This window comes from Macrobrachium nipponense, chromosome 25 (genome assembly GCF_015104395.2).
Source record: "Macrobrachium nipponense isolate FS-2020 chromosome 25, ASM1510439v2, whole genome shotgun sequence".
In the NCBI taxonomy this organism is placed as follows: Eukaryota; Metazoa; Arthropoda; class Malacostraca; order Decapoda; family Palaemonidae; genus Macrobrachium; species Macrobrachium nipponense.
The window spans coordinates 73582717-73610184 of NC_087214.1; the positions used below are offsets into that span (position 1 = coordinate 73582717).

The 27468-nt window shown below is 43.0% G+C and overlaps 1 protein-coding gene across 5 annotated transcripts in view; it reads left to right on the forward strand.

The window, feature by feature from the left end:
* Positions 1-10069: 10069 nt before the first annotated feature.
* Positions 10070-27468, forward strand: part of LOC135199533 (tRNA-dihydrouridine(47) synthase [NAD(P)(+)]-like) — a 64091-nt gene continuing 46692 nt past the window's right edge. For 4 of the 5 annotated variants that reach the window (XM_064227671.1, XM_064227672.1, XM_064227673.1 and 1 more), the window contains exons 1-2: positions 10071-10249; positions 21376-21518. In XM_064227671.1, the coding sequence (XP_064083741.1) occupies positions 10203-10249; positions 21376-21518 (190 nt within the window). In that variant the 5' untranslated portion in view covers positions 10071-10202. Of the gene's footprint in view, positions 10250-21375; positions 21519-27468 lie in introns of all 5 variants that reach the window. The other variant, XR_010311092.1, reaches the window with a different exon arrangement.

Genomic DNA, 27468 nt, shown 5'->3' on the forward strand with positions numbered 1-27468 from the left:
TGTCACCAATTCACATGACAGGTGTAATCGGCATATAGGAGTTACTTCCTCTCCTCCTATACCCTTCAAAATAACTGAATCTCCTGTGAGACTCTTCTCCAACTGAGGGTGAGAACCACGTACTACCACACTATGGTTACTCCCTATATCACGTAATATCTTGACTGGTACCTGCATACTTCCTTCTTGAGTTGACAGCATACCCTCATAGATATATGGCTTAAAAGCCTCCACACTGCTTAACCACTCACTGCTTGAGGTAACATTTCCACTGGTTGCTAAACATTCAGCTTGTTTAGTTTCATTCTTCTCTGGAGTCTGATTCTTTCCCACACTGCTCTTCGTAGTTTGTTTCACCTGGTCACCTTTTACAACTTGACCAACTGGCTTTGACTGCTGTTGATTCCGGTAACACTCTTGACTGTAGTGTCCTACTCTTCCACACTTGAAACAGACAACATTAGGTTTCTGTAACTGTCTTGAAAAACTGAATGAGGATTTCACATTAGTTTGCTGAGGTGTATTACCTTGTGTACTCTTAGTAGTATCACTTGAAGATTTCCCATTAAATTTGTTCCTGTTATTTGGATAAGACTTGAAACCTGGGGCGTTTGTAGACTCTGGTTACTTGACACTGTAATTACGTTTGCTACTGATTATATTGTAATCTTCACTAAGGGTAGCAGCTTTGTCAAGTTTCTTCACTTCTCTCTCTCTTAAATAAGCTCTTATATGTTCAGGAATTCCCTTAAGATACTGTTCAAGAACAAGTAACTCTTCTAACTCGTCAAAAGTTTTAACTTTAGCAGCTTCTACCCAACGTTTGAAACACCTTCTCACTTTGTAAGCATAATCTAAGAATGTTCCCTTCTCATCTTTTCTCAAATTTCTGAATCTCTCATTGTAGTACTCTGGGGTCATCTGGTAAACTTGTAGCACACTGTGTTTAAGTAACTTGTAGTCTTTACACTGATCAGCTGTTAAGGCTAGATAAGCACTTCTCCCTTTACCAATCAAGACACTTTGTAGCAAAACTGACCATTTATCCTCTGGCCATCCCATACCTGAAGCCACTTTCTCAAAGTGATCAAAAAATTCATCTGGAGCTTCTTCAGTAAACTTAGGGATTAACTTCTGTACTCTCACTACATCAAATATAGGGTCTTGATTACCTTGGTTAGGGTTAGGCGGTATTACAGGTAATGTGGATCTAGCTCTTATTAATTCCATTTCCCTTTCATGTCTTGCGATTTCTCTTTCCTCTTCTGCTGCTTTTTCTTCTTCTCTTTCTCTTCTTTCTTGTTTTTCCCTGTCTATTCTTTCTCTTTCAGCTTGCATTCTTTCTCTTTCAGCAAGCATTTTTAGCTTAATCAAATTCTCTTCTGCTTCAATGTGTCTAAGCTCTAACTCTGGATCACTTTTCTCTTTCTTTTCTGCTTGCTTATTTATGAGATCAGCACGTGCTACATTCAACAACTCCTGAGCCAATTCTAACTCATCTTCATCAGTTATTCTACCAGAGTTTATCAATGATTCCATAGCAATACATCTTATTTGTGCCTTTACCATACTAGTAGACACATAACCACCACATGCCTCTGCTAAAGCGCTCCACTGTTCTTAAGTTATCAAATTACAATTCAATACAATAAATGCAAAACAAAACTATATGGTCACTCTCCTAACAAAATATATCCCTAACACCACCAGTATATTCTAGAGTGATAATGAAATCTGCTTTCCCGGGTCTGGGCACCATTAAACAATGTTACGAAGTGCCAAGTATCTGGTTACCATGCATCAAATATTACCTCACAAAAAGCCAGACACCTGAACCCTCATAACACGTTTAAATGACTGAATACACTAAAGGCAACAGTGATCCCTTAACACTTACCAGTATTGCAGAAAATCAGACTAAGTTCATCAAAACAGGTGTGAGGTAATCTTGTAAGTAATTAAATTAATCAAAGGGCATCACTCCATCAACAACTTTAAAACTCTAAGTATTTCCCTGATTTCAGAAGTCTAAGTACTTCCCTGGTTCTAAGTCACTTCAAGTTACTTGAAGGAAAGCAAATCAATTACCACTCTATGTCTCTACCTATCATCAATATAGTCATAATCAAATATAATTATACTGGTGTAATAATTAAAACACTTATAAAAATTTTAAATACAAAAATTTATTATTAAATTCAAAATTTATAAGTGAAATTCACAATATCAGGGAAAATTACTGTTACTTGAAACAAAGTAAAGTTAATTAATTCTTGAATCAAATTAAGTAAAATTAAATCAAAATTAATTTATCACAAAATTCAAGAAAATTAATTTAATTGAAACTTCAAAAGTGTTAGGCAATAATTGAAAATCTGAAATTAATTCACAAGTGGTTTCGTGTTAAACAATAATAAAAACTTGAAAAGAATTCTAAGTAAATACAAATTTAATTTCACAAGTGTTAAATTTAAATTTGTGTAATGATAAAGCAATGAAAATAAACTAAGTCAATTAAATTGTGAAATGCAAATGAAAATATAAAACAAAAAGACACACTTCAATAAGAAAATGAATAAGTGCACAAACAATGGAACAGACACAAACACAAAAAAAATCAGCAATGTGTAAAAGTGTAAATGTTTTCACTCAAAAACACTGTAACCAACAGTTTTTACCAAACTTTCACAACCATCGGTTAATAGTTAACCACAGTTCCTATCAATCATTAGTTAAACACAATTCCCCTATCCGTTTATTAGTTATTCACTGTTCCTAACAATTATTAGTTGCAACTAATAAAAATATACAACACTTTACCTTGGTATACCAATTTCTTTCTTCCTTAGCTGCAGCTTGTATATTACACTTTCACAAAAAACCAGGCGTCGTTACAAAATGTTTGTTCAGATTCCACAAAAGAAACTAAATAAACTAAATAAATTCTAAGAAATATAAAATATAAAATTCTCACAAGTTATGAGTGACCAATTTACGTTACGTTAATATAATCTCGATGTCGAGTGAGAGAGAGAGAGAGAGAGAGCAAGAGAGAGAGAGATGTTAATGCCTCGGGGTCTTAAGATAGAATGAAATCTCTTCCTTCATGGAAACTGGGCTAGGCAGATGACAAATATGTCTTGGTACGAAAGCTTCCAGAAAGTTCTGAAATCTGATGCAATCTTTACATACATAATGTGCAATACCCACGTGGACTTGACAAAGATATACTCGTACAAGACGAGTCTGTTAAAAACAAAAAAAAAAGAAAGACGTACCCGACTCGACCGAGACAGAGGCTGGGCGACAATAAGATTGACATGTTTTGACAACAACGCAGAATTCGAGCTTGCTCGCTATCAAACGCGCTGACAGAGTAGGGAAGCAAACGGAGATCTCTCTTTTTACATTCTATGTTAATATATATTCTTATAAGAACATGCAATGCGAAATCTGAACACACATTTTAAAACATCCTATTCTAAGCTATCTAGGAATCTGAAAAAATGTTGCATAATCTTACATGACATTTCAAAGAGGGGAAACGTGCATTTTGAAAGTAGCAATATATAATATATATATATATATATATATATATATATATATATATATATATATATATATATATATATATATATATATATATATATATATATATATATATTATATATATATATATACTTTGTAATCATTTTCTTAGTGACTAATTTTTTCTTATTTTTACTTTCTGGTTCATTGGTTATGTTTTTATATTTAATTGTAATATCGCCAGCCACTTTTAACATTTATTTTCTCTCCTTATTATATGCAGTGACCAGGTAGCCAGTGCTATTGAATACTGGACTAATAACAACAACAACAACAACAACAACAACTACTATTCGGAACCAACCAGAAAAGACTATACAGCCAACTAAGAGGGGAAGACAACCACCCAGAAATTCCTGAAGCCGAACCAAGTAAGAGACTGGGAAAAACATGGAGCAATCCGGTATCACACAACAAACATGCAACATGGCTCCAGGAAGTCCCCAAGGAAGAAGAAACAGGGAGAATAAAAACAAAGATTCACAGAGATCACGACAGACACAGTCAGACACCAACTAAAGAAAATGCCAAACTGGAAAGCCCCAGATCCCGATGAAGTCCATGGATACTGGCTCAAAAACTTCAAGGCCCTACACCCACGAATAGCAGAACAACTCCGGCATTGTATCTCAAATCACCATGCACCCAAATGGATGACCACAGGAAGGACATCCTTAGTACAAAAAAGACAAGAGTAAGGGAAATATAGGCCAGTAACTACAGGCCTATCACCTGCCTACCAATAATGGAAGTTACTAACAGGTATCATCAGTGAAAGGCTATACAATTACCTAGAGGAGACAAACACCATCCCCCACCAACAGAAAGACTGCAGAAGGAAGTGTAGGGGCACAAAAGACCAGCTCCTGATAGACAAAATGGTAATGAAGAACAGTAGGAAAAGGAAAACCAACCTAAGCATGGCATGGATAGACTATAAGAAAGCCTTCGACATGGTACCACACACATGGCTAATAGAATGCCTGAAAATATATGGGGCTGAGGAAGACACCATCAGCTTCCTCAAAAATACAATGGGCAACTGGAATACAATACTTACAAGCTCTGGAATAAGACTACCAGAGGTTACTATCAGGAGAGGGATCTTCCAGGGCGACTCACTGTCCCCACTACTCTTCGTAGTAGCCATGATTCCCATGACAAAAGTACTACAGAAGATGGATGCCGGGTACCAACTCAAGAAAAGAGGCAACAGAATCAACCATCTGATGTTCATGGACGACATCAAGCTGTATGGTAAGAGCATCAAGGAAATAGATACCCTAATCCAGACTGTAAGGATTGTATCTGGGGACATCAGGATGGAGTTTGGAATAGAAAAATGCGCCTTAGTCAACATACAAAAAGGCAAAGTAACGAGAACTGAAGGGATAAAGCTACCAGATGGGAGCAACATCAAACACACAGATGAGACAGGATACAAATACCTGGGAATAATGGAAGGAGGGGATATAAAACACCAAGAGATAAAGGACACGATCAGGAAAGAATATATGCAGAGACTCGAGGCTATACTCAAGTCAAAACTCAACGCCGGAAATATGATAAAAGCCATAAACACATGGGCAGTGCCAGTAATCAGATACAGCGGAGGAATAGTGGAATGGACGAAGGCCGAACTCCGCAGCATAGATAAGAAAACCAGGAAACATAAGACAATACACAAAGCACTACACCCAGGAGCAAATACGGACAGACTATACATAACACGAAAGGAAGGAGGGAGAGGACTACTAGGTATAGAGGACTGCGTCAACATTGAGAACAGAGCACTGGGACAATATCTGAAAACCAGTGAAGACGAGTGGCTCAAGAGTGCATGGGAAGAAGGTCTGATAAAAGTAGACGAAGACCCAGAAATATACAGAGACAGGAGAATGACAGACAGAACAGAGGACTGGCACAACAAGCCAATGCACGGACAATACATGAGACAGACTAAAGAACTAGCCAGCGATGACACATGGCAATGGCTACAGAGGGGAGAGCTAAAGAAGGAAACTGAAGGAATGATAACAGCGGCACAAGATCAGGCCCTAAGAACCAGATATGTTCAAAGAACGATAGACGGAAATAACATCTCTCCCATATGTAGGAAGTGCAATACGAAAACTAAACCATAAACGACATAGCAAGCGAATGCCCGGCACTTGCACAGAACCAGTACAAAAAGAGGCATGATTCAGTGGGCAAAAAGCCCTCCACTGGAGCCTGTGCAAGAAACATCAGCTACCTTGCAGTAATAAGTGGTACGAGCACCAACCTAAGGGAGTGATAGAAAACGATCAGGTTATTTCCGTCTATCGTTCTTTGAACATATCTGGTTCTTAGGGCCTGATCTTGTGCCGCTGTTATCATTCCTTCAGTTTCCTTCTTTAGCTCTCCCCTCTGTAGCCATTGCCATGTGTCATCGCTGGCTAGTTCTTTAGTCTGTCTCATGTATTGTCCGTGCATTGGCTTGTTGTGCCAGTCCTCTGTTCTGTCTGTCATTCTCCTGTCTCTGTATATGGTATATACAGAGACAGGACTGGGACTATGGTATCAGAACGGATAGGGTGATACGTGCAAACAGACCAGACGTGACGTTGATTGACAAAGTCAAGAAGAAAGTATCACTCATTGATGTCGCAATACCATGGGACACCAGAGTTGAAGAGAAAGAGAGGGAAAAATGGATAAGTATCAAGATCTGAAAATAGAAATAAGAAGGATATGGGATATGCCTGTGGAAATCGTACCCATAATCATAGGAGCACTAGGCACGATCCCAAGATCCCTGAAAAGGAATCTAGAAAAACTAGACGCTGAAGTAGCTCCAGGACTCATGCAGAAGAGTGTGAGCCTAGAAACGGCGCACATAGTAAGAAAAGTGATGGACTCCTAAGGAGGCAGGATGCAACCCGGAACCCCACACTATAAATACCACCCAGTCGAATTGGAGGACTGTGATAGACCCTCCCCCCCCAAAAAAAAATCATCATCATCATCATCGAAGTAACAGAGAGGACGGAATTGGTGGAAAAGATTAGACAATGGATGGAGCCAGATACAGGGAGAACAAAGATCCCCTCCATGAAAGCCTACAACACCAAGAAATTAAGGGAGAAAACAAGTGAGGTCAATGAAATAATGGGCATAATACACACCACCAGTATCACAGAAACAAATAACTTGACATATGCAGGAGCAAGATTAGTAGCAGAACTGATGGGGATTCGAACACCAACACCACCAGCACAACCAACCCAACAGAAACCAAAACAGCAACCTCCTTGGAAAAGGCGCCTGGAAAAGCAAATCATGGTGATGAGATCTTACTTGAGTAAACTGAAAGAGATGGCAGAAAAAAGCCTAAGAAGCAAGAAAACAAGAGAGGAACTCAACGAGAAATACAAAGTACAAGAGAGGGGACTAAACAACACAATAGAAGATGTAAAACAGAGGCTTAAGGCCAAAGCACATAAGATCCAACGGTACATGAACAGGAATAAGGGATACCAACAGAACAAACTATTCGGAACCAACCAGAAAAGACTATACAGCCAATTGAGAGGGGAAGACAACCACCAAGAAATTCCTGAAGCCGAACCAAGTAAGAGACTGGGAAAACATATGGAGCAATCCGGTATCACATAACAAACATGCAACATGGCTCCAGGAAGTCAAGGAAGAAGAAACAGGGAGAATAAAACGAAGATTCACAAACATCACGACAGACACAGTCAGACACCAACTAAAGAAAATGCCAAACTGGAAAGCCCCAGGTCCCGATGAAGTCCATGGATACTGGCTCAAAAACTTCAAGGCCCTACACCCACGAATAGCAGAACAACTCCAGCATTGTATCTCGAATCACCATGCCCCCAAATGGATGACCACAGGAAGAACATCCTTATTACAAAAAGACGAGTAAGGGAAATATAGCCAGTAACTACAGGCCTATCACCTGCCTACCAATAATGTGGAAGTTACTAACAGGTATCATCAGTGAAAGGCTAATACAATTACCTAGAAGGAGACAAAAAACACCATCCCCCACCAACAGAAAGGCTGCAGAAGGAAGTGTAGGGGCACAAAAGACCAGCTCCTGATAGACAAAATGGTAATGAAGAACAGTAGAAGAAGGAAAACCAACCTAAGCATGGCATGGATAGACTATAAGAAAGCCTTCGACATGATACCACACACACGGCTAATAGAATGCCTGAAAATATATGGGGCAGATGAAAACACCATCAGCTTCCTCAAAAATACAATGCGCAACTGGAATACAATACTTACAAGCTCTGGAATAAGACTAGCAGAGGTTAATATCAGGAGAGGGATCTTCCAGGGCGACTCACTGTCCCCACTACTCTTCGTAGTAGCCATGATTCCCATGACAAAAGTACTACAGAAGATGAATGCCGGGTACCAACTCAAGAAAAGAGGCAACAGAATCAACCATCTGATGTTCATGGACGACATCAAGCTGTATGGTAAGAGCATCAAGGAAATAGATACCCTAATCCAGTCTGTAAGGATTGTATCTGGGGACATCAGGATGGAGTTTGGAATAGAAAAATGCGCCTTAGTCAACATACAAAAAGGCAAAGTAACGAGAACTGAAGGGATAAAGCTACCAGATGGGAGCAACATCCAACACATAGGAGAGACAGGATACAAATACCTGGGAATAATGGAAGGAGGGGATATAAAACACCAAGAGATGAAGGACACGATCAGGAAAGAATATATGCAGAGACTCGAGGCGATACTCAAGTCAAAACTCAACGCCGGAAATATGATAAAAGCCATAAACACATGGGCAGTGCCAGTAATCAGATACAGCGGAGGAATAGTGGAATGGACGAAGGCCGAACTCCGCAGCATAGATCAGAAAACCAGGAAACATGACAATACACAAAGCACTACACCCAGGAGCAAATACGGACAGACTATACATAACACGAAAGGAAGGAGCGAGAGGACTACTAAGTATAGAGGACTGCGTCAACATCGAGAACAGAGCACTGGGACAATATCTGAAAACCAGTGAAGACGAGTGGCTAAAGAGTGCATGGGAAGAAGGTCTGATAAAAGTAGACGAAGACCCAGATATACAGAGACAGGAGAATGACGACAGAACAGAGGACTGGGCACAACAAGCCAATGCACGGACAATACATGAGACAGACTAAAGAACTAGCCAGCAATGACACATGGCAATGGCTACAGAGGGGAGAGCTAAAGAAGGAAACTGAAGGAATGATAACAGCGGCACAAGATCAGGCCCTAAGAACCAGATATGTTCAAAGAACGATAGACGGAAATAACATCTCTCCCATATGTAGGAAGTGCAATACGAAAATGAAACCATAAACGACATAGCAAGCGAATGCCCGGCACTTGCACAGAACCAGTACAAAAAGAGGCATGATTCAGTGGCAAAAGCCCTCCACTGGAGCCTGTGCAAGAAACATCAGCTACCTTGCAGTAATAAGTGGTACGAGCACCAACCTAAGGGAGTGATAGAAAACGATCAGGCAAAGATCCTCTGGGACTATGGTATCAGAACGGATAGGGTGATATGTGCAAATAGACCAGACGTGACGTTGATTGACAAAGTCAAGAAGAAAGTATCACTCATTGATGTCGCAATACCATGGGACACCAGAGTTGAGAAAGAGAGAGAAAAAATGGATAAGTATCAAGATCTGAAAATAGAAATAAGAAGGATATGGGATATGCCAGTGGAAATCGTACCCATAATCATAGGAGCACTAGGCACGATCCCAAGATCCCTGAAAAGGAATCTAGAAAAACTAGAGGCTGAAGTAGCTCCAGGAATCATGCAGAAGAGTGTGATCCTTGAAACGGCGCACATAGTAAGAAAAGTGATGGACTCCTAAGGAGGCAGGATGCAACCCGGAACCCCACACTATAAATACCACCCAGTCGAATCAGAGGACTGAATAATAATAATAATAATAATAATAAAATAATAATAATAATAATAATAATAATAATAATAATAATAAGAATAAGAATAATACAAAAAACAGATATTAATAATAATAATAATAATAATAATAATAATAATAATAATAATAATAATAATAATAATAATAATAATAATAATTGTGAACTGTCACTGACGAAAGTTGAACATTTTCAATACAGCAGTGCTATATATAATACAATTTATTGATATAGGTTACTTGTAAAGTAATGAACAACAGTATAATTCGACATTGTTAATTATTTATCAATAATAACAATAATCATAATGATACTTAAACTAATTTTCCAAAAACCCTTAGAAGCTCACACAAGTCGACGCCTCAACTTCGAAGAAGAAGAACCAACATTGTTTGTTTACATTTCGAAGGGAGCCATTCTTCCAAAAACTGATCAATCAGAGTTGAGAAATTCCGTGACGTCAGGAGAATCCTCCTACTTTTGACCAATCAGATCGTCTTCCGCTGACCCAACGCTCCCTCGAGCGATCGTGACACCTCCATGCTGCTGCCATATGCAAATTTCTGTCGAAATTTTCGCTGTCAGTGACGTTTTTTGGAGGCTGGAGGCCATTTTGGTAAATAGCGATAGTAATGAGTAATTTGGATATTAGTGACGTGGTGGCTCACGTGAAGGCTGAGTGAGTATTGGATTTAAAAGTGGTTTTTGTTACGTAGGTCTGAGCTGGTTTCCTACTTTCCGAGGTACCTAGCTACCTAGGTACCTATAGTAGGTAAGTAGCTAACCTACTAATTGAATATAGTTAAGCCGATAGTTTATATGATAGTTACAGTAGTAATGCATTATTATAGAGACCTACAGGCTACTTGAAACATTTATAATTATTCTCTTACTACGAACAGGCTATACTAGTAGGGTAGATCATCACAGCAGGCCACGCAGGCCACCTACCATCAATGCAAGCCACCCTCCGAAAAAGTACATTATAACGCGTCCTGACACCCGAGATGGGCATCAGTCGCGACTTGTTGTTGGTGAGAAACGGAGCTAAAGACCTCTACTCTCCTTTCGAAGTAAGTATTTTCCCCAAAGTTAGAAATTAAGGCCAAATTTTAAGATTTAAACAGATTTAAACAGAGGGTACTGAAAACGGTCTCAAACGTAGTGCAAATCTCACCAAAACGCGTTCAACATTTTTACTTACAACTCGAGGTATTTAGAAGATTGACGCCATCTCGATGTTTACGGAGTAGCTTGTGTCAATAAACTAACCATTTCCTGTGATAAATCCGCACACCACTTGTACCCACAGACGCTGGAGCACTTTTATCACAACAATCGAAACACGATTTCTCATCAACAACAAGCCAGGCGTAAACAGCGTTGTAGAGATGACGAGAAGCGTGCTCTTGGCTAATTTTAAATAAGTAGTAAAACATCAATATTTTACATATTTATGATGATTAATTTGAAAATATTCGTTATTGAAAAAGTAACTCGACTCTGACTCAAATTTAAGTAATTATTTTTCTGAATTAGAACGTTCTTTCAAGTTCTGTATTATGACGTCACGACATCTTGACTTTCGTACCTATTGTAAATAATTGCTATACTCAACTGTCATTGCAGAACAGTTTACCAGTTATTCATGCAGATTGTTATCAGCTATACATGTAATTGTTATAATCGTAATGCGCATATATATCTTTATTATTTACTTTTTGGTAATATATGAAGATGTTTTACTTGCCTGGATTATCGCCGTAGTGTGACGCAATCGTTTTCGTCCATGGGCCTCTTGTCTGTTTTCGCACCATAAGAAATTATGGGGCCGAATTTGCAATGACCAGAAAGTCGTTAAAAGAGGAAAGTTAGCATTGAGGGGCATAGTGTTTTTTGACTGAGAAAAATAAAAATTTATTCAATAGCTAGCTTGTAAAAAATACTTGGTTATAAAACTTGATTGACAACTAAGCAGCATGTCTACTATGGGTTTCAGAGACAGTGCAAGCAGGTTTTTTGGGCAATACCTATTTCTGTAACGAACACTCTTAACAGAACGAGATTTTGCTATAGTGCATTACACCCAGTGCCGTAATTTATAAGGGTATCGTGAATCACTAATCGTAAAGAATAACGACACTTGTCCTTGTACCAAGAGACAAAACTCCATTATGCAGAAATTGGATACGAACACGGCGATAAAGCTCCACCTACCCTCTCCCCAACCCCCCACCCCCCCCCCCCCCCCCCCCCCCCATCCCTTTCTTCTTCGTTCCTCCGCCTTCCTTTCTCTCTCTCTCTCTCTCTCTCTCTTCTCTCTCTCTCTCTCTCTCTCTCTCTCTCTCTGTTGCCATTCGTTATGTGTTGACCCTCCAAACTGGGTATAAGACTACACACAAAACGTTGAAATTGGTGAAATTAGGCTATGTATTGGAAGTATATATACATAAATATTAAAGCAATTTTATCATTATTGCATTACTATGACAACTAGAATTCATGGAAACAGTTTATAACCTGTTAAGCGTCACCCACGTAATAATACGTTTACCGCGATCTACTCGGTAGCGCCTTCAACGGGATATTACGTTTTCAAGACTTTAACTGTGCTTGTCAAGTCGTCAGCCCCGTAATAATACGTTTACTCGCTATAGAAAGTGTAGGAACATCATTTGGTAACACTCTCAGCACATGGGAAACTTATTTCCAGCCTGGCAACTCTTTCCTGGTGGTCGCTTATGCTAGAAACTGCCTGTCCCTGTTGGTTTTCTTTCAATACGCTTGGGCGGGCGTTTATCGAGACAAATTGGATTTCGCGTCTTTCACAATGAATGTCCCAAAGAGGAGGCATATTTCTTTAGGTGAGATCAATCAAATACTAGATGAGGAGTGTGATATTGATAACCTATTTGATGATGAGAGCTCTAGTTCTGAATCCTCCAGTGATGATACAAACTTTTCTTCCAATTGCGGGAGTGAAGATGACTTTTCTTTGCCGAGTGACTGGACTCCGAGAGAGAGAGAGAGAGAGAGAGAGAGAGAGAGAGAGAGAGAGAGAGAGAGAGAGAGAGAGAGAATTTCCAACAGTTAATTACAGTATGAATAACAAGCATAAAAATCAATATTAACTTTGAAAAACTATCATCAGTGCTATGATCCCTGATTACAAAAAAAGCGTGACGGTACGTTAGCAGCACTAGCTCATCAGGGGCGGACGCTTAACAGGATAATGGAACGGCGTATGTGAAGAAGCCTCCACTAATGTGGCAACGATGATTTTGCCATTCTTAGCATGCAAACATTAAAGGTTACATTTATTTCTGGCATACGATTATTTAAGAAATTCAAAATACTAATAAAGACTGAAATCAATGAAAAGTGCTAGCAAAAACAAAAAAGCAAAAAAAAAAAAAAACGTAGTCGTTCCTCTATGCACTTTTCCGTATTCGTTCCTCTATGGTTTTCGGCAGCCAGATGTACGAAAACGTTAGAAACATTTGATTTTATCTAGTTAGAAATATCTGTAATTTTTCGGGGTAATTTGGTTGCAAAAAAAGGGATAATAATACATGAATTAAATCAAAATTTTTAAATAACAATGTAAATTTAAACTAAATAACGAGTAAAGTAAACAGTTTAGGGAATAAAACTTTGCAGTTTCGTCGTCTGCGTCGTCTGTCGTCGTCTGCTGTTTGTAATTGTGTTTATGGCGCGCGCGCTTAGAAACCAGGAACAGCAACGGGTTTAAAGTGCAATGTGGAGTGAACTGAGACCAAAATGTGTATAATAACAATCAAATAAGCACTGTGGAGTTTCAGTTGTGATGGCAGTAAGGATAAAAACCGCCGATTACAAGGTAAGAATGAATTCAGTTCCAACCATAACCCCGGGAATAACAAGTTTCATACTTTCACTAATATAGGCAACAAAATGTTGTTTTATTGTGCTGATTACAACTGCAATCTTGAGTAAGATCAATAAACGTTACATACATACGCTAACATTGTTCAAATGAGTGCTGGGAAGGCTGGGGAAAGATGGTGTCCGTCACTGATGAGAAACCGTCCATGAAAAACGTAGCCGCCATATTGGATTTCAAAACTGCCTTGAAACATATTTTTTATGCATGACACTTACCTGGCAGTGGATATATATAGCTTTATCCTCTTGACGCACTGGCAGAATTTCAAAACTCGCGGCAACCGCTAGTACACTGGTAGTTCAGGTGATGGCCACCCCGCTCCCGTGGCGCTGGTTGGTATTGGAACTATTCCCGTTTTCCTCAGATTTTCTCTGCCAGCCGAACCGGCAACATCGTTGTTGGTTCTCTGTTGGAATTTCCTGCTCGTTATCTGACTTTTGGATATTGGTATCGTATTCACGAAGTTAGAGTGGCAATCGCAATTGGTTTGGATTTTGTCTAGTATGTCTGATTCAGGAAGTATGTTTAGAGTTTGTGTGAAAGAAGGGTGTAAGGTGAGACTGCCGAAATCATCGGTAGATCCACATACTATTTGTAAGAAGTGTCGTGAGTTTGTATGTACGTGGGACAATAGGTGCAATGAATGTCAGTGTCTGAATGAGAAAGAGTGGAAGGCTCTTATGAAGTATGTGGAGAGATTGGAAAAAGATCGGGTTAGAAGATCTGTATCTAGGAGTGAAAGATCGGGATCTTCGAGTAAACCTTTGGATGATTCTTTGCATGTGTCTTCTCCAGCTCATTCACATGTAGATGTAGCACCTTTTCCCCAGGTTTCGCCTGCTCCAGTTGCTGTATCTGAGGATACTACTGATCCACAAATAAGTGAAAGTGTTCGCTGCCCTTGCGTCAATGGGAGACCAAATTAAACGTTTAACGGACAAAGGAAGTGTTTGGTGACAGTGTTGTGGAGGGGGGGGCGCCTGATCGTCTCTCTCGTGCTCCTAGACCTAGACCTCTGTCAAGCTCCCAGACCCAAGGGAGAAGGCATGTCGACAGTCGAAGGGAGGCGAGAGGGGTTGACTTGCGATCAGTCGTCCCTTCAGGCAGTCCTGTTGATACGTCCCAGGCTGCTGCAGTACGCCATAGAAAAGGCGATACTGGGAAGTGCCGTTATTCTTCGGATAGTTCGGCCTCGGGAAGGAGTAGGCGGTTCGCTGAGGTATCGCGTCCTCTCAAGAGGTCATACTGTCCGTCCTCTTCACAGGAGGAAAGGGCTTTCGACCAGGAAGGGTGGAGTAGCCCTGAGATTTTTTCATCGGAGGATGAAGAGATGATCCCTATCAAAAGGAAGAGGATTTCACGTCGGTTGGAAGTTCGCTCGCCGCCTCGTGTGAGCCCGGTGCGTCCTCGATCTCCTCATCTTCAGGAGTCTCGTAAGGAGGTGGGAACGAAGGAGGTGCTGCGGGATATGCAGCAGAGATTGGCAGTAATTGTGCAATCATGGGAGAAGCCCGAACAACCTTCGGTTAGACGTAAGGACTCGTCTCTCCCGGTTAAGTCCTCCAAGAGGACGCAGGACGTACAACGCGATCCAGGACGCAGTGCGTCCTGTAAGAAGGACGAAGTTCAGGACGCAGGACGCAAGAGGAGAAGTGATGGACGCAGGGTGGACGCATACGTTCAGGAGGACGCAGGACGCAGGCGGCAGCAAGTCAAAACATTGTCTCGACAAGGAAGAGAGGAGTTTTATAGGGAGTCAGTGCCGCATTCGCTTTCTAAACAGGATCTGCATAAGGACTCTGATTTGGAGAATCAGCAGGATCTTGGTTTTCAAGATATTTCTTCGCAGGAGGAAGAATTTGCGGAGAGTACGGAAGAGGACAAGACGGAAGCTCCTTCTTCGGACTACAAGAGGCTAACAGAGTGCCTTCTTTCTCTGTTTGAAGGAGATTTTCAACCTTCAGGCCCGCCATCGCCTTTGTCGCAATTTTCGAAGACGAAGAAAGCCAAGAAATCGTCGTTTTTGAAAATGACTTTGTCCATTTCGGCCAAGAAAGCCCTTCAACGCGTAAATGAGTGGTTGAAGGAGAAGAAAGAGTCGGGGAAGACTTCTTTTGTATTTCCTCCGGCCAAGTTGGCTTCGAAGTCTGGTGTTTGGTATGCTACGGGGGAAAGTCTTGGCCTGGGAGTACCTGCCTCCTCCCAGGGAGACTTCTCCAACATAGTGGATAGCTCCCGTAGACATGCTTTGCATTCAGCCAAAGTGTGGTGGACTTCTTCGGAGTTCGACCATTTACTCAAAGGTATCTTTAGGACTTTTGAGGTGTTTAATTTTCTTGACTGGTCGTTGGGGGCCCTGGCTCGGACTTCGGAGATGGAAGAGTCGTCAGTATCCGAGTTGTCGAGAAGCATCATGTCCTGTATAGATAAAGCCTTGAGAGATGGAGCTAATGAATTGGCTTCAATTTTCACAGCAGGCGTCTTGAAGAAAAGACATCTCTTATGCTCGTTCGCTGCTAAAGGAGTGTCGAACGCGCAAAAGTCGGAGTTGATGTTCTCTCCTCTGTCAGGACAGCTCTTCCCTCAAGAGATCATTAAGGACATATCTCTCTCCCTCACTCAGAAGGCTACTCAAGATCTTCTTACGTCATCTGTGAGGAAGTATTTACCTTCTAAGGTCAGAAGGAAGACTACGAAAGATACGAAGACAGCATAGCAGCCCTTTCGGGGTAGGACTTTCTCTCGACCAGCATTTAGAGGGAAAAGAGTTCCAGCCAAAAGAGGTGCTAAAACTTCAACGAAACAATGAGTCAGAAGTCCTCCAGACTTGTGTAGGGGCCAGACTTTTGGACTTCTGGGAAGTCTGGCAAAACAAAGGAGCGGATCCTTGGTCCGTAAAGGTAGCGAAGGAAGGGTACAAGATCCCCTTTCTCAAGAAACCACCTCTCGCTACAGCTCCGAGAGCCCTAGGGGCTCATTACATCGATTTAGAGAAGAGAGAGGCTCTTTGGCATCAGGTCGTCACCATGATGGGAAAAGGGGCAATAGAACCGGTTCTGGATCACGAATCCCCAGGTTTTTACAACCGTCTGTTTCTAGTACCGAAATCATCAGGAGGTTGGAGGCCGGTACTGGACGTAAGCCAGCTAAACTTGTTCGTAGAAAAGACCAAGTTTACGATGGAGACGAACGATTCAGTACTGGCAGCGGTACGACCAGGCGACTGGATGGTAACACTGGACCTTCAGGATGCGTACTTCCATATTCCAATTTCATCCAGGTCACCAGGAAATATCTGAGATTCGTGGATCCAGGGAAGGATTTATCAATTCAAAGCCCTGTGTTTCGGGCTGTGCCACGGCGCCTCAAATTTTTACAAGAATGATGTCGAATGTGGCGAAGTGGCTTCATTTGGCAGGAGTCAGAGTCTCTCTCTACCTCGACGATTGGCTCATAAGAGCACAATCAAAACAGCAATGTCTGGAGGACACGAACGTAACATTGGATTTAACCCAGCAACTGGGTCTGATGGTGAACCTGGAAAAGTCACGACTGATCCCATCTCAGGAAATAGTTTATTTGGGGATTCGGATATCCTCAGTGACTTTTCGGGCTTTTCCGTCACCCGAAAGGCAGACCATGTGTATACGGAAAGTGCAAGAATTCCTATTGAAAGACCAATGCTCAGCGAGAGAGTGGATGAGCCTGCTGGGGACACTCTCTTCGTTAGAGCGGTTCATTTCACTAGGGAGACTTCACATGAGGCCCTTACAGTTCTTTCTGAACGAAGTCTGGCCAAGAAGATCGCAACCAGATTCCTTCCGGTTTCCAATTCCTCCAAAGATAAAGGAGGAACTAAAGTGGTGGCTAGTTCGGAGAGGTTGTCAGAGGGTACGTCACTCCAGCAGAGGAACCCAGGCCGGATATTATTTTCCGACGCGTCAGACGCAGGCTGGGAGCGACGCTGGGCCCTCGGGAGGAGTCAGGCTCCTTTGGAGCGAAGAAGAAAAGGGCATGGCACTAAACAGGAAGGAACTGATGGCGATCTTCTTGGCTATGAAAGCGTTCAGACCGTGGATCAGCGGCAAAGTAGTGCAGATCAACGCGGACAATACCACAGCTCTGGCGTATATACGGAAACAAGGAGGAACCCACTCGTTGTCACTTTGCAACCTGGCGAAGGAGATTCTTCTTTGGTCGCAGAAAGAAAACGTCACCCTGCTCACCAGGTTCATTCAGGGAGAGAAGAACGTCAGGGCGGATCGGTTGAGCAGGGACGGACAAGTGCTTTCCACGGAGTGGATGTTGCATCTTCAAGTATGCCAGAGACTGTGGAAGCTCTGGGGCACTCCAGTAGTGGATCTTTTCGCTACCGCGGCGACGAAGAGGTTACCGAACTATTGTTCTCCAATCCCGGACCCTCTTGCAGTCGCAGTCGATGCCTTCCTACTAGATTGGACGGGGCTAGATGCGTACGCTTTTCCCCCGTTCAAGATTTTAGGAAAGGTAATGAAGAAATTCAGGGAAAGTCGAGGAACAAGGCTGACCCTGATAGCCCCATACTGGCCGGCTCAAACGTGGTTCACAGAGGTACTGGAATGGACAGTAGATTCCCCGAGAAGTCTACCCACGAGAGTAGATCTTCTCAAACAACCCCACTTCGACAGGTTCCACAAGAAACACCTCGCTCTGGGTCTGACTGCGTTCAGACTATCGAAAGACTTGTCAGAGCGAGGGGGTTTTCTAGAGAAGCAGCGAAGGCAGTTGCAAGAGCACGAAGACCATCGACTATCAAAGTGTACCAGTCGAAGTGGGACAACTTCCGTAGATGGTGCAAGAATCGGAAGATTTCTTCATCCAGTACCTCTGTGACTCAGATTGCGATTTCCTGCTATACCTGAAGAAAGAACTAGGTTTGGCTAATCAGACGATTAGAGGCTATAAGTGTATGTTGTCGGCAGTGTTTAGACACAGAGGTTTAAACCTGTCCAATGACGCAGATCTTAGAGATCTCCTCAGATCGTTTGATACAAAGAAGGGATCGACGGTGCAGAACCCCTTCTTGGAATTTGGACGTCGTTCTCAAATTCTTGGAGACGGATAAGTTCGAACCTATGGGCAGTGCGCCGTTGCGAGAACTAACTAAGAAAACTATTTTCTTAGTAGCCTTAGCTACAGCTAAAAGGATTAGCGAGCTGCAAGCTATTGACAAGCAAATAGGTTGGAAGCACAACAAAGCAGTTTGTTCTTTTCAACAGGAGTTCTTAGCAAAGAATGAGAATCCTTCGCATCCATGGCCAAGATCATTTTTTGAGATTGAAGGACTGGCTGATCTGGTAGGTCAAGAACAAGAAAGGGTTCTTTGCCCAGTAAGAGCCTTACGGTTTTACGTAGAAAGAACAAGAAGCATTAGGGGAACTTCATGTTCTCTGTGGTGCTCTGTTAAAGATCCTACTAGACCTATGTCTAAAAACGCAATGGCTTTCTTTGTAAGAGAAGTCATTAAAGATGCTCATTTGCTTTGTCAAGAAGAATGCTTCGGTTTAATTAAAGTTAAAGCTCATGAGGTGAGAGCAGTAGCTACGTCCTTAGCATTCAGGCAAAAATTTAGCCCTCAAGGACATTATAGATTCAACGTATTGGAGGACAAACTCTGTGTTTGCCTCGCATTACCTTAGAGACGTGAAGACAACTTTTGATAATTGTCAAACGTTAGGCCCGTGATCCTCAGGTACAGTACTGGGCAAAGGAGTTTCCACCCATAACCTAATAACATGCTAGGTTTTTATTTTAATTAGGTTATAGTGTTTTTATGGTTGTCTGAGGAGGTTAAAGACCAACTCAGTCTGGTGATTAGTGTGTATTATATGTGTGTGTGGTTCAGGTGACTAACTTTCCTAGCATGAATGCCCGTGGTGAATGAGGGCTAGGGTTCTCTGTCAACGAATTGGTCACGTCCAGTTGTCAGGCCCTTATTGTTAGCTTTCTCAACAAACAGGTCACGTCCTAGTTGAGAGCTACTAAGGTTTAGCAGGCTAAGAGGCAGGACCTACGAAGTCAGCTACCTTAGCAGGTAAGGAACATAATACATAGTTCTAAAAATTTGGTTAAATTTTTGAATTATGACGATGTTGCTGTCTATGACCCACCTCCAAATGTGTCAATCAGCTATATATATACCTGCCAGGTAAGTGTCATGCATAAAAATGGTATTGTTATGATACAATAAAGTTTTATGCATACTTACCTGGCAGGTATATATAATTAAATTCCCACCCTCCTCCCCTCAGGAGACAGGGTTCAGAGAAAATCTGAGGAAAACGGGAATAGTTCCAAGTACCAGCGCCACGGGAGCGGGGTGGCCATCACCTGAACTACCAGTGTACTAGCGGTTGCCGCGAGTTTTGAAATTCTGCCAGTGCGTCAAGAGGATAAGCTATATATATACCTGCCAGGTAAGTATGCATAAAACTTTATTGTATCATAACAATACCATTTTACGAAGAGCTCACATGCTTATTTTAGTTCGTATGGGGCTTTCATATATCACAATATGTTGACGAAACTTCAGTCTTTTAAATGGTATGCTTAGAGTTGCAATTGTATTCATGTTTCACCAATTAAATATCGAGTGAATAAGACCCGTCTACCGTGATGAGGGTTGGCCTGTACTGATGTTTCCCCCTAGCTAGATTAGCATAGGCTCAGCTTAAAACATTTCAGGTTACCCATTATTCCTACACGTGGGCTCTCGCTGTCAGTACGCCCCATTTGCGGTACTGTAGGCAGCTCTTTAGGCTGTTTACATTTTAGCCCTCTGTCTCACTGTCCAGAGACTCTGAGAGACTTCAACTCTCTCCTTTCACGACGACTTCAATCCCAGGGTCAGGCTCTAGCACCACCTTTGAACAGAAGCATTGTCCATTGTTTCTGGTGGTTACTGTTACCAGGGGGGGTCCAAGGGGGGCACAGCCCCTCAGTCAAGTCAAGGCACATTGCTGTAAGTTAGGTTAGGAAGGTTAAGGTCTGATTAGGTCAGGACAATGGCTATCTAGGAAAGGTTAGGTTAGTTTTCAGAACCTGTTCCCTTCGTTCCACACACAACCCCGACTCCCTCTTTCTGCAGTCTTTCGTGCTGAATGGCTGGAAATTCCCCAGCACTTGACCTTTTTGTGTATTAAATTAATTTACTTACTCCTAGGTAAAGTAAGGCTAGCCAACCCTAAGGTAGCCTGAATGGGAATGAGTATACAAGAGAGTATGGGTGAGCATTGATGTTCCCAACGTGGGCTAGCCCAACCTTTCCAATTGGGCCTTGCTGTAACAAGCCCATAGCCTAGTGTGGTAGGCAAAATATGAAACAGCATTCAGTTATTAATATGATTTTTCCATTTTCAACTTTACAATCATTAATGTGGCAAATATTGAACTTGGTTAGGGCTACTCACTGCAACCTCCCACACCTCCCCCATGTCCTCACAGTTAGGACATGGGTGAGGAATGGCTAAAATAAAGTGGCTCATTCCAAGAGCACTGAGGCTCATTCCAAGAGCACTGATCAGAAACAGGCATACCATGAGATAAATGGTAAAGATCTTTAATGATTAAAAGAAATAAAAATTAAAGAAAAGTTAGCTTTTTCTAATTTTTTGTATTATCAAATAGATTTTTGCTGATAGATTTTGTGTTTGTGTATTTCAATCTATCATAGGCCAGCCTAAATTTCCTAGATTTACCATTTAGTTTCCCTTGCTTGTTGCATGGCAAAATGAGATAGTATATAATTTTAAGCACTTTGCTGCATATCAGTGTATATAATTTTAAGCACTTTGCTGCATATCAGTCATCAATTGCCATATTAATTTTTATTGTTCTCACAGGTTCATCATTCCTCATGAACCTCAGGCACCCAAAGAAGAGTTGCAGAATGAAAAAACAGAAGCTAAAGATTCCTCAGTTACTGATAATTCAGAGGGTAAAGATTCCATTGCAGAACCGCCAGCAAAGAAGCAAAAAGTTACAGGTTAGTTGATACATAGTTATCTGAGAAATTCATGACCTGTAGATGGAACAACCATGTAAGATTCTTTTCAAATAATGTTCAGACTACATAAGCATTCACAGTTACTGATCATTTCATATACAGGCAGTCCCCGGGTTACGACGGGGGTTCCGTTCTTGAGACGCTTTGTAACCTGAAAATCATCGTAAGCCGGAATATCATAAAAAATCCTATGAACTGCATTCATATTGCATTTTTCATAAAAAAACTTCAAATATTGAATATTTTGAATTTTTGATGTCATATTTCTTGTGCTCGATGAGCATTGTAGGCGTCGTAACCCTGGAAATAATTTCTGATAAATATAATTGAAAAGCGCCTTAACCTCGGAACGCCGAAAGCTGAACCCGTCGTAACCCGGGGACTGCCTGTATATGCAAATGTTTCCTTTGTTTTGTGAGCTATTGTTCATAGTCTACTATAGTTCGAACTTAACATACAAGTTTTATCATCTCTCACCTGTCACCTTTATAATTTTTTGCATATTGGGTGTATTTGTTCTTTAAATGTTATTTGTTCTGACATGTAATACAAACCCTCGGTCCTTTAACATATGGAATGTAACTTCAGCGCAGCTGGAACCGGTCGTAAGCTTTCGAACAAGGTGGTTCGGTAGTTAACTGCTTGTCCGATAGTTGGGAGTCCTGCCCGACTGGGAAGTGAAGATTCACTTTGCTTTTGGCCGCCGATGGAGTAAGACGTGCTGTTCGCCGCTCTGCCCGCCACTGTTGTATGCTTTGTTTTCTTCGATATCACGAAGTCTGCCAGTTACTTTTCTCAATACGTACTGTAGTACTTGCAGTACTTTTGTTTTATTCATTCATTACTTGTGGTGAAATGGAAAGCCACGAGTCGAAGAGATCCCCCCCGCCCCCTAGTCAGCCGCAGATTGTGCCCTGGTGTGGGGCCTTTAGGTCTCTTTATGATGTGGACCCTCATGATCTATGTACTTTATGTCGAGGGCGAGAATGCTCTCGCGCTGAGACATGTGTTATTTGTGTATATCGTGGTTGGAGGAGCAGCGGGAGCGATACGAGGGGAGGAAGAAGGCGTGAAGCCAGCCAAGGTGTCATCGGAGGGCTCTCCAGCAACACCATTGGTTACGGACAAGTCTTCCTCTTTCCTTCCTCTGTCTCAGCTCCCACGTTTCGCTCCTTCCCCTTCGGGGGGCGTGTCTCGGTCCACCTCTTCACTCGATCAGTCGAATGCAGAGGAGTGAGCGCAGCACCCTGACATTCAACTGTACTCAGGGTCTTCCATTTGCTCGGGGTGGGACTTTCTCTCCCCCGGGCGAGCAGGAACCCCCCTTACTAACCTGACTCTTGCTTTCTCAGGTATGCCTGCCGCGGGTGGCGATCTCGAGCAGGTCTGGTACTCGCTTGGACTCCCAGGCACACCGAGTATTCAGGGGCTGCTGTACAACCTGACGGCTCAGGGACCCAGGACGGTGACGCACGGACCAGAGATGTCGACCACAACAACGGTGTCGACGCCTGGGTATACAGCTCCTCCTCACCTGGTCCACACCCAGCTTGTGACAATGCCGTGCTTGCCGAGGAAGGAGATGACCCCACCGCCTGGTTTTGCTGCCCTCGCCCCAGCCCCTGACTTTCGGTGCCCCAAGAGTTCCCTGCTCGACCTGCTGCCAGTTCCTGTTGTTGCTGCCCCCATACCAGTTCATCATACCATCGTTGCTCCAGCCCGTGGTATTAATAAACATTACCTTAATATAATTTATCTAGCCCTAAATCCCCAAAAACCGCACCAAAATTTACCACATTGGCAACCCTGTTACCTCCTATTCTGTCCGCCAGTTGGCAACACTGTCGTTGACAGATACGAAAAACCTTCCCTCAAATCAGTTGTTAACGAGCGCCCGTGTTGTTTACATCACGGCCGCTCTTTATAAATTTCCTTAAACATGTGCCTTTAAAGCTTTCATTATTTGTTAAATGAGAACTTTTATATGAATTACCACTCACGCATTACATCACGAAATAGTGAATTAACTTTGATTTCTGTAGTGGTTCTTATCTTAAATTACGAACTTTTGCGCGACCCGGAACTACTGACCTGTCCAATTCTACAATGGATTACCAAGAAATTACGATGCTTCCTTCTGCCAGCAACATCAGGAACTGCCCGGTTTGTGGGACAAGGATGAGTAGCAGGGAGTATGAACCACATGACATTTGTAGCTCTTGTCGTGGACAGGTTTGTGACTTGACTTCTCGTTGTGACGTATGTAAGCCCTGGTCTGACGAGGATATGACTGCTTATATGAAACGCCAAACAATCTTGCAGCGTAAAAGATCGGTTAAGGAGAAAAAGAAATCGATTGCTAGAACTGTATCTAACGAATTCTTTGACTTGGGCGCTCATGATTCTGGCTCTTCGGTTTCGGTATCGTACGACTCCGACTCCGAATTAATTGATGCTTTGCCCCCTGTACAACCGGTAATTAGTGAAGATATTTCTGATGTAGATTCGAAGATTTTGGCAATGGAAACTACCTGGAAACAGAATTTTAAGAAATTACAGCTTAGTCTAGATAGAGATATTTCTGCTAAGTTTAACAATCTGTCAGAGAATTTTCAAGAAGCCTTTACTAGAATGTCTAACACACTTTTAGATTCATTTTCAGCTCCTCGTCAGGTACCTGTCGACAGCACCATGGGTAACGGTGCGACAGATACCCCGGCTTGTGAACCCCGTCGTGGCGAAGGCCTAGGGGGATCCGGTCCGGGCAGGTGCCTAACGAATCTTTACCCAACGTGTCCCCTGTTAGTCCCGTAACAGTGCCAAAGGGCGCTTATTTAGGAGAAGGGGGGAGGGATATTAGTGTCAGACCTAAGATAGCTAGTCGTCAGGATTTTACTTCAGAGGAAGTTTCTAAGTTAGGATCTGACGATGATGATGTTGATGACGCGGATTCGTGTGATATTGATGTTTCCTCGAATGGATGTCATGATGTAGAATTCAAGAAACTTTTTGATTTAATTTTGAGTTTTTCTCCTCAGGCGAGGCCTAAAGAGCAGAAGCAGCCTCCGCCTCGTTGTATTACAGAAGGGATTTTTCTTGACGGTCCTTCCCGGTCACGGGAATTTTTACGTTTTCCCTTTGCCCAGAGGTTCGCGAGAGTGAGGGCGGACGTTGCCGCTAAACTTTCGAAGGTGATCGGGGAAGGGAAGAGGAAGCTCTCTTCTCTTCTACGACACTGGAGAGGTGTTTACCAGGTGGCGGATGATTCTTCATTCTCTCGACCCCCCAAGCCAAATCCTGATTTTGTCCGACTTTCAAGTCAACCCTTGCCTTCTAAGGCTTCGGTCTCTGTCTCAATTGAAGATTTTATTGCTATGGAGGCTGTTATGAGCTCCTTACAAGAAGCTCAATCCTTCAATATGTGGGTCCTCGGAGGGCTTTTAATGTATATCAAGGACTCCGGGTTTGTTCCTCCTGATGCTCCTCTTTGAGAAATTCTGCTCATCCATTTCAATCGCTTCTGTACATCAGAACGAGCTTGCTGCTTCAATGCAGGCCTTTCTTGTTTCTCTAAGGCGTAACCTGTATTTTTCGCAGTTACCCTCCTCTGTATCGGAGATTCAGAGAACCCGTCGTTGTCCTCTTCTCCTTTTGGCGATTTTCTTTTCGATATTTCTGTGCTTTCTGAGGTTTTGAAGGAACATCAAGGTGATGCCTCTTCCCAAGCTCACTGGGCCTTATCAAGAGCTTTTTCCTCTGGTCCTTCCTCCCGTTCCTTCAAGGAGTAAGCGTAAGTTTAGGACCAGATCTGTACCTTCTGCTCCAGCCCAACAACCTCCTTCTGGCTCTTTTTTCCAGAGTACATCTCAGCTTGCTGGTGCCTCTTCTTCATCCTCTGGTGCTCACCCTTTGAAACGCGGGAGAGGTTCTTGGCGTGGCTCTAAGGGCAGAGAAAGAGCTCAACCTCCAGGAGGACCTTCTTCTTCTTCTTCTTCTTCTTCCTTGTCTCTGCGTAAGAATTTTCGGAAGTAGGAGTCATCACCTCGCCTGGAGACCGCAGTAGGAGCTTGTCTCTCCCGCCATTGGTCAGCTTGGCAGGGGAGAGCGGTGGATGCTTGGGTGGTGGAGGTCCTGAAGGAAGGTTACGAGATCCCTTTTGTTTCCAGACCTCCACTTTCCAATCGTCCTCTCGAGTTCAGCAGTTATTCCCCTCACTCAATCAGGGGTCAAGCCTTGGAGAAGGAGCTTTCGGCCTCTTGGAGAAGGATGCCATAGAGCGGCTCCTCCTTCTCCCGGGTTTTACTCTCGGATGTTTGTAGTTCTAAAGGCCTCGGGTGCCTGGCGCCCCATCATAGATCTTTCGGTTTTGAACAAGTTCATTCTAAAGTCCAAGTTCAGGATGGAGACGGTCCAGACTGTTCTTTCATCCGTCAGGAGGGGGGGACTGGATGATTTCCATCGATCTGCAGGATGCTTATCTGCAAATCCCCATCCATCCAAGAAGCAGACCTTACCTTCGGTTTTTCATGGACTCGGGAGTTTTCCAGTTCAAGACCCTTTGTTTCGGCCTCACCACTGCTCCACAGGTCTTTTCTCGGGTGATGGCTCCTGTTTCAGCTATTCTGCATCAGTTAAACGTAAGGATGCTTCGGTATCTGGACGATTGGCTAGTCCAGGCCGAATCTCTAGAGAAATGTCTCCGGTCGAGGGAGATAGTTCTGTCTCTTTGTGTCGAGTTGGGCATTCGTGTCAACTTCGACAAGTCCAATCTAATCCCTTGCCAGATCATGACTTATCTGGGGATTGTTTTGAATTCCCAGATTTTGAGGGCTTCTCCCGCTCAGAAACGATAGACAAGCTTCTGAGTCTGATCGAAGAATTTTTGTCCTCCGTAACGCAGCCAGTTTCTCTTTGGAGGTCTCTCCTGGGCCATTTGTCATCCCTCATCCAACTGGTTCCCGGAGGTCGTCTCAGAATGAGGGTCCCTTCAGTCGACACTTCGCCAGTCATGGGATTTCGTGTCCGAGGACACGATAGTCGCCTCTTCTCCACAATGTCAGAAGGATCTCCGTTGGTGGATGCAAGTTCACCGCCTCAAGTCAGGGACATCTCTTCTTTCGGTTCCTCCGGACCTAATGTTTTGGTCAGACGCCTCGGATCAGGGGGGGGAAGGTTGGGGCGCACACCTGGGCTCCAAAAGCCGCTTCGGGCCTTTGGTTAGAGGAGGAGAGGAGCATGTCAATAAATTGGAGGGAACTGAGGGCAGTGTACCTAGGCCTTCTTTCATTTCAGGAACAACTGTTGGAGTCGGTTGTCGCGATCTTTGTCGACAACACCACAGCAGTCTCGTACTTGAGAAACCAAGGCGGCACACAGTCGGATCTTCTCACTCAAGAAGCCCGATCAATCCTGTGTTGGGCAGAAGACAGGGGGATTACGTTGGTCCCTCAGTTTATCCTGGGCCATCACAACGTCTTAGCAGACGCCTTGTCGAGACCGAACGAAGTTCAAGGGTGGGCGGAGTGGACACTTTGCCAGGAAGTCTTCGACAGCCTCAGGAAGAAATGGCCTGTCACAGTCGATCTGTTTTGCCACCCCACTGAATTTTCGTGCCAGATATTCTTCTCCCCTTACCAGACTCCTCAGAGTGCCGGGACAGACTCTCTTTTGCAGGACTGAGGGACTTCAAGCCTATGCTTTTCCTCCGTTCTCTCTGGTGAGGTCAGTCCTCAACAAAGTGAGGGCAACCAAGCGTCTGGATCTCACCTTGATCGCCCCCTTCTGGCCACAGAAGGAGTGGTTTCCTGACCTTCTGGAAGCACTGGTGGAACCCCCCATTCGCCTGCCAGAGAGACCAGATCTTCTCAAACAACCCCATTTTCATCGGTTTCCATCAGAGGCTCCACATGCTTCATCTTCATGCCTGGAG